Source organism: Portunus trituberculatus, chromosome 38 (genome assembly GCF_017591435.1).
Source record: "Portunus trituberculatus isolate SZX2019 chromosome 38, ASM1759143v1, whole genome shotgun sequence".
NCBI classification, from domain to species: Eukaryota; Metazoa; Arthropoda; class Malacostraca; order Decapoda; family Portunidae; genus Portunus; species Portunus trituberculatus.
Window position 1 is genome coordinate 23,930,951 of NC_059292.1, and position 12,253 is coordinate 23,943,203.

A 12,253-nucleotide genomic window follows, 5' to 3' on the forward strand; every position below is an offset into this window, starting at 1 on the left:
AGCTGTGTGAATGTGGCAGGGTGTGGCTGTGTGAGTGTGGCAGGGTAGAGCTGCGTGAGTGTGGCAGGGTGTGGCTGTGTGAGTGTGGCAGGGTATAGCTGTGTGAATGTGGCAGGGTGTGGCTGTGTGAGTGTGGCAGGGTAGAGCTGCGTGAGTGTGGCAGGGTGTGGCTGTGTGAGTGTGGCAGGGTAGAGCTGCGTGAGTGTGGCAGGGTGTGGCTGTGTGAATGTGGCAGGGTGTGGCTATGTGAGTGTGGCAGGGTATGGCTGTGTGAGTGTGGCAGGGTGTGGCTGTGTAAGTGTGGCAGGGTGTGGCTGTGTGAATGTGGCAGGGTGTGGCTGTGTGAGTGTGGCAGGATGTGGCTGTGTGAGTGTGGCAGGGTGTGGCTGTGTGAGTGTGGCAGGGTGTGGCTGTGTGAGTGTGGCAGGGTGTGGCTGTGTGAGTGTGGCAGGGTATAGCTATGTGAGTGTGGCAGGGTATGGCTGTGTGAATGAAGCAGGGTGTGGCTGTGTTAATGTGGCAGGATGTGGCTGAATGAGTGTGGCAGGGTGTGGCTGTGTTAATGTGGCAGGGTGTGGCTGAGTGAGTGTGGCAGGGTGTGGCTGAGTGAGTGTGGCAAGTTGTGGCTGAGTGAGTGTGGCTGGGTGTTGGTGTGAGTGTGGCAGGGTGTGGCTGAGTGAGTGTGGCAAGGTGTGGCTGAGTGAGTGTGGCTGGGTGTTGGTGTGAGTGTGGCAGGGTGTGGCTGTATTAATGTGGCAGGGTGTGGCTGAGTGAGTGTGGCAGGGTATGGCTGAGTGAGTGTGGCAGGGTGTGGCTGAGTGAGTGTGGCAGGGTGTGCTGAGTGAGTATGGGTGGGTGTTGGTGTGTGAGTGATGCAGGGTGTGGCTGTGTTAATGTGGCAGGGTATGGCTGAGTGAGTGTGGCAGGGTGGGGCTGAGTGAGTTAGGCAGGGTGTGGCTGAGTGAGTGTGGCAGGGTGTGGCTGAGTGAGTGTGGCAGGGTGCTGGTGTGTGTGTGTGGCAGGGTGTGACTGTGTGAGTGTGGCAGGGTGTTGGTGTGTGAGTGTGGCACGGTGCTGGTGTGTGTATGGCAGGGTGTGGCTGTGTGAGTGTGGCAGTTCTATTTTGTTACCACTGATCGGATCATAATTGCCTTCTCGATGTTAGCTAAATTGTATGGTTTTTCTTACTCAGTGACATTATCTATTCATTTATTGATTGGCTGATTGGCTCCTTTTTTTTTTTTTTTTTCTTTTGTACACAAGAACATTATAGTATAATGGTGACATTAAGAAGAAGGTAGGTTTAGCGATACATGGCGGTCCCTGAATTGTGTGTGTGTGTGTGTGTGTGTGTGTGTGTGTGTGTGTGTGTGTGTGTGTGTGTGCCTAGACGGTGGTTCAGGTTCTATATTATGCTGCCCACTAATAATGCTGACTACCTGTATTCAGAAACGCCTCACTCTCTCACCACGACTATTTTCAAAGGCCACAGAGAGGATCAGCCGAGTTTTCAAGCGTGTTTCTTCTGATAATAACGTAAAAATCTTGTTAATCTGTTACCAGAAACGAAAAAAAAGCACCCTAAAAACGCGTGTCAATTCAAGTAGAGCCCTTTGAATGCAGTCTAGGTATGCGCAAAAGTGCTTCAGAATACTGTCCATGGCACACATCTACCCTAACACCACGGAAGGTAATGGCATCGGTTTCTCAGGTATCATCTCATTCGACCTCCTGATGGGAAGTGGGGCGGCCCGCAACTTGACGGCAGCGTGACGGGACTTGTGGGGCAGGTTCACAGACACGAAGCCCACGCTACACTCTGTGAACTCTCCATCACAGGTACGTATAGGTCAGGGAAACTAGGGAGGGAGGAAATGAGAGTACGTACATGTCTGCATGCTATGTCTTCAGAAAAGCTTTGATCTCTCACCACGATTATTTCCAAAACCCACAGAAATGATTAGCCGAGTTCTCAAAAAATCTTGTTAATGTGTCACTAGGACCTTAAAAAACAGCTTTGAAATCCCTTGTAACTTCAACTATAGCCTTTTCAATGCAATAGAGGTGCAGAGAAGTGTTTCAAAATATGGCCCTATATGTGTGTTTCCATATAATTCAATTCTTCACAATTAGAATCACTAGAATTATGAAAACATCCTTAGAAATTGCTAGACGCAATGAAAACGTCTTATAAAATCGTCAAGAGTTATATAAAGCTGTAAGATTATTTGAATTTCGAAAGTACTGGAAAAAAATCATTAGAGCTAAGAAAACACTTGAAAAATCCCTAGAATTTTTAAACCATATTTGAAAATTATTAGAATTATGAAAACAGTCTTACAAATCACCAGAAGTGTGAAAACACTCTAAAAGTCATATGAATGATAAAAATACCCTTCAAAATCCTGATAATGTCCAGCGGAAACTGATACGTGTTGTTGACAAACGATGCTCAAACGTTTGAGAGTGCTGTCTGTATACGTTTCGACTTATTAAACTATTTTTATCAGGTTCCATTAGAAAGTTTATAGGAATTTCAAGTCCTTGCATGATCACATTTTATTGTGAACAAGGATTATGTACCGTTAGTTGGAAAAGAATAGGGGAAAGCATCATGAGGGTCTGTCTAAATACTTATGTGGTCTTTTATATTTTATAGCATTAGTGTTGAAAGCGTAAAACAGGTCAGCTCCAGGTCTGTTACTTCCTGATAGCTCGTATAGATAGTGTGTCATATTGACAAGCACTTTTCCCTAATATTGGCAAAGTACTGTGTCCTCTCTCCCATGATAACTGCCTCCCTCGTGCTATGTGATGGAATCCTAGGCAGCCGAGAAACTGTGGTGGATTTCACAATGCCTTACTATATGGAATCAACGACGCTGGTGTCTGGAGCGCCGAAAGAAAAAAGCAGAACCTTCGCTGTCTTTTCTCCGTTCACAATAGAGGTGCGTAACTCGGGGAGGGTGATGACGCTAATTGCCGCCTTTCTTCACCATTGTCTGCATAAAAGCTATTAAGGTACAGCTGAACCATTTAGTGGCTTTTGGTTATCAGTTTCAATTGATAGTAATAATGAGTGGAGGTGTACGTGTGTATTGCAGGTGTGGTTGTGCATTGTTGTGGCAGTGGCAGCGGTGGGACCATTCCTGTACCTGGTAACGCGGCTGCTGGTTCACGTGTTGGACCATCCCGATCAGCCGCACTACACCCCTCAGGAGCTCACCTTTAACATGTACCGCAATCTGATGGTGCAGAACAACCTCATCACCACCTCCAGCTGGGTTCTGAAGTTGATTTTCTTCGGCTGGTATCTCTTCTCTTTCTACATTTACGGTGAGTCAGTCTCGCTGCTCCTCGGGGACATGACTAAACAGCGGAGTAGGAAGATATTAAAAGCATCTGATCTGTTTTTCAGCCATGTATTCTGGAACCCTGACAGCAGTGCTAGCCATTCCGGCGTTTGATAAGCCCATCGACTCCCTGCAACAACTGGCAGACGCCCGCCGCCGAGGCTACACCATTGGCACCACCAGAGACTCCAGCTTTGAGGAGACCCTAAAGGTATCACAGGGACGATCTGCGTTGCCTGATTAACTGTATCATGGTTAAGAATATTTAGTATATTAATATCAACCTTGCTTCTTTGCTTTTATATTCTTTCTTACTTACGTACACACGCTATATTCTATTTCCGGCGGCCACTGACTGTTAACAGGGAGCTAAAACTGGAATTTACCGGGAGGTTTGGCTGCTCATGAACCACGAAGACAGAGACGAGAGTTTCCTGCCTGCCCCGCAAAGCGGTATCGACATGGTAAAAACAGAGAGAGTACTTTCGTCTGAATCATGGCCACATAAAGCTGTACATATTAGACTTTCTATGGCAGTGACAGGACAGTGAAGGGCCACCAAAATTCATGCTATTCTTGTTGATGGTTTGGTCTGATCAATAACTTATAGGATTCATGTTACTCGTGATTGTCCTGACAGATTCGTTCCCTGAACATTCGTTCCCTTTGATGGCCACCATTTTGATTAACATTTCAATGTCTCTATGACTCACATTCTTGAAACGCAGTGTTTTATTAAAACTGTTTTGAAACTTCAAAAAGGTGATAAATTGGGTTAGCTATTTTCTTGTTGTTCTTCGTTGCTTTACCACTACATATGGCCTTGAAAACTCTAGAAAATATTCACTATAGCTTACTGAAGTGACCAAGATAAGGTGCCGAAACGTTTAAGAACAGACGCTTACAATATCAACCCTTAAAGTCCTTCGTTACACCTCGGGCAGATCCTAAAGCGGGAGTACTACGTGTTCATCAACGCTCAGCTTAACTCCGTCATGAAAGCCACACAGAGCGGCCAGAGACACAAATTCCATATTGGCCGAGAGACCTTCCTGCCCCAGAGCTATGGTATCGCCTGCAGCACCGGCTCTCCCCTGAGGGACGCCTTCAGTGACATGTTAGTTCCTTTACAGCACGCTAGGGTTGTAAATCATGAGCTCTTAGCTTTATCATTCTCGATTATGCATAAGAATTCAAATTAAAACATTCCAGTATGAGCTTTGAACAATGTATGTATATAGTCATGGTAAGAAGTTGGTTAACGTGCCACGCTCGTCTTCATTGTGTGCGGCGTTTTTCCTTAACTTTAGGTTCTCTAGTCTGGTGAGTGTTAGTCAATTGCAAGACCTTGTGAGGATGTCATTAGTAGATCAAAAGATTTAAAATTGAGGGAAGTGAATGTATAAGATTTATCAACCACTGACCGTAACTATATGAGTATCACCTTGGTGATTGAAAGATAACTTTGTGCGCGGCTAAGATGCAAACTTAAAAGTGAATGTGGTATGTTTCCAGCTTGCGGCGGTTGTCAGAGGGCGGTCTAGTGTACAAGTGGGCAGGGGACGAGGTGGCTGGAGGATCCTCTAGTAACCGTGCAGGCAAGACCACGGGGCCTCCTGCCATCACCGTCCAACACCTTCAGGTACACTGTTACGAGTGCTCAAAGAGTTCCAGAAAATGCCATCTTGGTGACTTTAATGTACTGTTGTTGGACAGAGTAGAGAGGTCATGGTGTACAAACTGACTCGGATCAGAGAGCATTATCTGGCAGCTAACGCCATCCATCCAATCCTCAATTATTTATATGTTTATTTGTTTATTTATTTATTTCATGAGTGCGTAACATAAAACAGTTCTGAGGTCCATATGCCGATTCTCATTTGATTTATAGAATTGAAATTCACTGGACTTGATGACCTCACTACTTTAGGCATTCGCACAAGTTTTAATGAAGAAATAAAAGCTTTACTGATAATACTAATCTTCAGTATAGTCCGCAGAATGATCTTTAGTTTATTTCTATGATCCACTGGTGGAAACAAACTGTCATCGTTCAATTTTCTCCATCACTAGTTCTTGTCTTTCTGCATGCAATATATATATATATATATATATATATATATATATATATATATATATATATATATATATATATATATATATATATATATATATTGTGTGTGTGTGTGTGTGTATAAAGACAGCGACGATTGAGTAATCCCTCGACATACATACAAAACATTCCTCCAGGCGGCGTTCTTCTTGCTAACCTTGGGTCTGGTGACGTCCACGGTAGTGTTGGGCGGAGAGATGGTGCTCAGCAAATGGTGCCATCCAAGGGATGATCGAAGAAAATTCTCCTTCACCAAAAAGTGAGGCAAGTTGTGCTAAAGAATTCCATCTCTGAAACTTGTCCTTGGTCCGAGTGGCTCATACCACATTTTTCTTTATATATGAAAATGACAAACGCTAGAAAAAGAAAAAGAATGTCCTTTTATATCTCTCTATATGCTTAACAGATCACAAATCATCGAATTTTTCACCTGTACATTGAGACTCAATGATAGGTTCCATGGACTCTGTCAAGGACATCGCAGAAGGTACAGATACAGAAAGGTAGAAGAATTCGTGAAGGCCTTTTACACGAATATCACTCTGGCTACACGTAACTATGTAGAGGTGCACTAAAACATTAATTTCTCCACAGGGTGTCTAGAGGAAAGGAGGCCATCCTGTCAGTCACCACTGGAGCACAGCGGTAACTAGATACACGTGCTTCAACTTGGGCGTCTCCTTTCCTTGTATTATCTCCCCCCTTACCCTTCTCTCTCTCTCTCTCTCTCTCTCTCTCTCTCTCTCTCTCTCTCTCTCTCTCTCTCTCTCTCTCTCTCTCTCTCTCTCTCTCTCTATATATATATATATATATATATATATATATATATATATATATATATATATATATATATATATATATCAAATACATACAGTTTAGTTCTATAATATTCATACTGCACTAAAGAAAAGTGAAACATAACGAGAACTAGTGCGTAGGTCACAACTAGTCAATTCAGGAAGTGTTGGGCACGGTCAGTATACCACAGAAGGTCAATATGCACAGAGACGTGTACGATAACAGCCTTTATTTTTACAATACTACAAACGTGTCTCTCATGTTCCTACCTCCTCCTCCTCCTCCTCCTCCTGTTCCTCCTCCTCCTGGAACTTACATAGGATCGCGTTCTCAAACATTCTGGTGTCTCATCTCGACCACTTAGAAAAACAAATAAATATTGAAAGTTACTTGGGTCTCTAAGGTGTTTACGTGATTCTAGTCATAACTTGAGTCTTCTGCATCATCAGTGAGGGTGAAAGTCCATGAAAAACAAAGAAAGAATGATCACCTCTGTAGCCTTTGAAAATAGTTCTAATGAGAAGTCGAAGTGTTTAAGAATGCGAGTTAAATATGTATCTATAATGTCACTCCTTGAGGAGACGTTCCTGTAAAGGATTCGAATTTTGAAATATTTTGGCCTCTCATTGGGATTGTCTTCAAAAGTCATAGAGATGAATAATAACATTCTTATTAATGTTCTTTTTATCACTGATGATAAAGAACCTTGTTCAATTATCATAAAGATAGAGTAAACATTTTAAATAATTTCTACTTGACCCTGTCAAAAAGAAGTCTAGATAAAGCACTGAAACGCTTGACAATGCATGATATAACTATTACCTACTTAATGCATATATATATATATATATATATATATATATATATATATATATATATATATATATATATATATATATATATATATATATATATATATATATATATATATATATATATATATATATATATATATATATATATATATATATGTATGTATGTATATATAAGTTATAGCACATAATCATGATGTAGACAGAAAATATTTAAAATTCAGCTTCTAGATGATGCACTGTATAAGGCGAATATTTGAGTAATGAATTATTCTCTTCTCCCACGGGTGAATTAATTAATGAAAGTTGAATTATAAACTCAAATGATGCACAGAATTTCGACTAGATGACGCTGCAAGAGAAACGAGAAGTGATGACTGGATGCTGGTGTGTGTGTGTGTGTGTGTGTGTGTGTGTGTGTGTGTGTGTCTGTGTGAGTGTTGCACTCCCACCAATAGCATATTCATATAATGTCATGAGCTAATACAGGTGAAATGAATTGAGTATATTAATGCTTCACAGGTGTCTTGGCACAGCCTTGGTCACAAGCAGAGTAACCTTTTGTACTCCCATTAAGTTTAGCATACTATTTATTTTAATCTTTAGTCTACTGATCTACTAAATATAAAGAAAAAAGAAAAAAATAATTCTGACAGTTTCATGACATCAGATGAATTAAGATTAAAACATATGCACAAAACACAAGATCTGGCTTGGTTCACGACTTACAAAAACGCTGAAGTACAAACGGAGGAATACATGAAGGTTCCAAATGTCACCAGATGCCTAGATGCTAGTTGGAAACGAGACCAGAGGGATAGTTCTGATAACAACCGAAAAAGCACCTCATTGTTAGACTCTTTCTTACGCCACATCATTCTGGAAGTATCTTTGTAATTGAAAAAAAGGAAAGTCTGCCTAACATTGCGGCATAAAGCATATTAGAAACATATTATAATACGCTGGACGTTGTTGTCTCGTGCATTGTTCAGTCGTGCTCAGAAGTGTTCTTTCTTACTCGCTTCCATCGTATTCTGCAATTTCGCTCAGTCGTAAGTCTTATGGTCTGCGGACGTCTTACAAAATCTGACGGAAGATACTACGAGTAATGACGGAGATGCAGAGCTTACATATTATGTTCCATATCCTATCACTAACCACTTAGCAAAAAAAGAGGAAAATAAACGAAAGAAAATAGTTTAATAATAACACATAAATGATTTAGTTGTAACAATACAAATAAGGCACATAGACAATATTAATATATGCGAACATTCACCCTCCCCAGCTCATCAACACCGGACAAGTCACGATCTTCATCTGGAATGATGGTAGTATTTTTGTAGCGCATTGAAAACCGACTAATTACTTCGTGTAAAGTGTAAAGTCAAGTGACCATTCCTAAGCATAATGATTACACATTTTTATCAATTTCCTTGCTCATATTTCTTTCATGGCAAGATCCAAAATTCTCTCCCTTAATATTCAATCTCCCTATCAAAGCCGCAGTGATGAAGCTCGAGGAAGGGTAGTTGTCCGTGAGTTAAATTTCATACTGGTTTTCCTGGGACTCCAGCAGCGCCCTCTCGGCTGCAATGCGAGCGTGTTCCTGTCGAATCTTTTCAAAGAGCTCCTCGTGATATTTTCTGGCCTTCTGGACAGCCACCGTTTCCTTGGGCAGATTGGAGGCCCGCTGCACGTGGAAGCCTTCGTCGTCAGCATAGTATACGATCTCTTGTACTCTGTCTCGAGGATCTACATACCTGAAACACGGGAATTAAAAGTATGATGACATTTATTCTCTCTGTAAATAAATGGTATAATACAAAATTGAGCTTACTTTCTAAATGACAACAAAATTAGTAACTGAAATGTGCTTTTCTTGTGTCAAATCATCATGAATTACTCGGATTATGAAATAGTGATTGTCATACTGTCATTAGAATTTAATGGGTTGAAATTGTTTGATTGATTTGATGTCCGATTAATTAATTATGCCTAATTGTTACAAAGGCTGCGCTAATATATACATTCTTAGGAATGATAGTTATGGTCAGTTGTTTTGTTTGATGTGGTCAATGTAATTTGTATTTCAGGTATGGTGTGGCATCGTATGTTATTGTGGCATGTTTTAATAAAACATTGACATTTGCATTTGTATGTTCATCATTGCTCTCATCAGGATCTGTTTCTTAGATTAACATTAAGCAGTGATCTCTTCGCTCTGTGTTGTGAATAAGTAAAGAGTTAGGAGGGTAATGTCAATTAGTAAGGGTGATTTACTAGAGGATGAGTTCTATAAACTCTAGCGGAGCACACAATTTGGAGATGACATACCTAGTGAGAAGAGCGAAGAGCGATGGCGGGACGCTGGTCAGTCCCGCAATGAAAAAACCAGGATAACATTAAATAATCAAATAGCGTAACATCACGAACTAATATACGAGAAACGAGTTTAATGTACTAAAGGTTCACAGTTGCCGTGATACATTCATGGTTATAAGTTGAGTAACGAACAGTCATTTTAATTGCTTTCAGCGTTTTTCCTTCAATCTTAAGTCTTCTGATGTGTTGAGAAACCCTGTAAGTAACTAAGAAACTTCATAAATGAATAAATAAATAAATAAATAAATAAATAAATAAATAGTCGAAACTGAGATTTTTACAATATCAGAAAAATTAAGATGGAAGAAGATCGCGCAACACTACGTATTGACAAGGTAACAAAGACAATGGGCTAATCGCGAAGAAATACATGAAAATTTCACATGTCACCAGATTTCGAGACGCTGGATGCAATAATGCGGTTGATATGAGTGTAGAAAACTGCTCGACTTCGTTAACGACTGTACAAGTTTCTCATCTTTATACTGCATTCCTTACGCTTTCCTAGAAAGATAAGTCTGCACACCATTACAATCTGGAACAGCGGCATCAAACAATCATAGTGATCCGATGAACGCTGTTGTCCAGTGTGTTGGTGAGACCCTACTTTGTACAGTCGAGGTCAGAAATCCAGTAACCTTCCTCACTCGCTCTCACTGTATTATGCAACTTAACTCATCGTAAGTCCTTCAATCTGCTGACAGTTTCACAAAAATCCGGTAATGTAACGAATGATTAGACGACAAATGACGGAGGTGCAAAAACATTCTTATTTAGATGTAAGAGAGAGAGTTAGAATAAGTTAACATGAAACTAGATAAGTATCTAATTTGTGTAATGATAAAAAGAAAGGCACACATATATTGTCATAAAATACGAACATTCAACCCTCCACTGTTCTTCAATACGTGACAATAATATGATATGGTCTTCCTTTGGGAAACTACTGTTTTGTTTTTAAATAAAGTGCCAGTATATATATATATATATATATATATATATATATATATATATATATATATATATATATATATATATATATATATATATATATATATATATATATATATATATATATATATATATATATATATATATATATATATATATATATATATATATATATATATATATATATATATATATATATATATATATATATATATATATATATATATATATATATATATATATATATATATATATATATATATATATATATATATATATATATATACTGGTATGTGATGAGTCACGTGACCACTGCTTACTGCTTGTTAGTCATCGAAAATTCACAAATATTCATTATTTAGTTCTGAAAGATCCAAAAATCTGTCTCAAATCTCCCTATCAAAGCCACAGTGATGAAGTTCCAGGGAGGGTCGTTGTCCGCGAGTCATTTAAATATCGTACTGGTTCTCCTGGGACTCCAGCAGCGCTCTCTCGGCTGCGATGCGAGCGTGTTCCTGTCGGATCTTTTCAAAGAGCTCCTCGTGATTCGTCTTGGCATTCTGGACGGCTGCTGTGTCCTTGGGCAGATTGGAGGCGTCTACATGGAAGCCTTGGTCGTCAGCATAGTACACGATCTCTTGTACTCTAAGTCGAGGGTCTACATACCTGAAACACAAAGATTTGATAAGATTCGTTTATGTTTACAAAATTTCCACGCAACACTCACCTAACACTTCATTTCCCTGCTTGATCCGACAGCATGCCATCCCTAAACTGAGAGAATACCAGGCGAGAGAAAGCACGATCAGCTGTGCAGGAATTGGAACAACAATCGTCAGTAATCGCTCCTTTCTATAATTGTTATGGCGAGAGAGAGAGAGAGAGAGAGAGAGAGAGAGAGAGAGAGAGCACTCACCTGTACACGCCGCGGGTAATGCCATCCTCGCCTCGTTGTTCCTGGTGCTCGCGGTCCGGGTCGCCGTTGTAGTGGCGAGCGGCAGCCCAAGAGAAACTGTAGGGTCTCTTTGGCTCCTCCTCATATTCATCATCCTCAAATTTGTCCTCGAGGGCTTCAAGTTTCTCCGGGAAGGCCGAGGTGAAGGTCAATCCCGTGGTCACCAGCAGAAACAAAGCAAACTGAGGGAAAAGCAGAAACCTTCATTATTTCTATTTTTGTATTAGTTTGTCATCATCACCATCACCACCAACATCCAGCAGAACTTGTTTTATATGAATAATGTTTCCTTTTCTTGATATATGTGTAGATTCCTTATTCAACTGTTTTTTACATCATGAGAATAGTCAAGATAAGGCGTTGAAATATTTGAGAATGTGTTTTGCGAAACTATTCATCATCAAACAATTGCAGAGTTCCATACTTAACGTAAGAATGACCTTAAAGATTAAACCTTGTGCAGTGGACCATTCGGGACACTAAACACACACAAAAGGGCTATTTAATGGGAGGGAAAACATAGCCAGCGAGACCTCGCTTGATGGAAGTGAAAGTGGAAAGCAGGTCGGGTGAGTGACCGCGCCTCCCTGGGCTCGCTACCTAACAGACAGCCCACAGACTTACGCTCTTACTGCCATTTGTTACTGCCTTTGCTTGTACACAGGTGGGGCAGTATTCGGGCTGTTATGTGAAAGAAGTCAAAGATACCTGGTGTGTTTAAACGATCCAGTCTTGCACAAACCTTAAGTAAGCATCAACTTTCTTTTCACAACAACAGCACCAGCAGCAGTAGTAGTAGTATGAATAGTAGTATTAGTGGTAGTATTAGCAGCAGTAGTAGTAGTGGTAGTAATATAAGTAGTAGTAATAGTAGTAGTATAGTAGT

The 12,253-nt window shown here is 40.3% G+C and overlaps 2 protein-coding genes across 2 annotated transcripts in view; one reads left to right on the forward strand and one right to left on the reverse strand.

Annotated features, from left to right (window-relative positions):
* Positions 1 to 2,832: 2,832 nt before the first annotated feature.
* LOC123515100 (glutamate receptor ionotropic, delta-1-like) lies at positions 2,833 to 6,160 on the forward strand. Its single transcript, XM_045273532.1, has 7 exons — positions 2,833 to 2,948; positions 3,105 to 3,336; positions 3,419 to 3,564; positions 3,719 to 3,817; positions 4,298 to 4,470; positions 4,869 to 4,995; positions 5,604 to 6,160. Exons 1-7 carry the CDS (start codon positions 2,856 to 2,858, stop codon positions 5,727 to 5,729), a joined length of 996 nt encoding a protein of 331 aa, XP_045129467.1. The 5' UTR covers positions 2,833 to 2,855; the 3' UTR covers positions 5,730 to 6,160.
* Positions 6,161 to 6,478: 318 nt separating this feature from the next.
* The window catches only part of LOC123515105, a 13,085-nt gene continuing 7,310 nt past the window's right edge, over positions 6,479 to 12,253 (reverse strand). The window contains exons 2-4 of the mRNA XM_045273544.1: positions 11,329 to 11,549; positions 10,875 to 11,078; positions 6,479 to 8,839 (exon numbers count right to left, since the gene is read on the reverse strand). Of these exons, the coding sequence (XP_045129479.1) occupies positions 8,620 to 8,839; positions 10,875 to 11,078; positions 11,329 to 11,549 (645 nt within the window). The 3' untranslated portion in view covers positions 6,479 to 8,619. The remainder of the gene's footprint in view (positions 8,840 to 10,874; positions 11,079 to 11,328; positions 11,550 to 12,253) is intronic.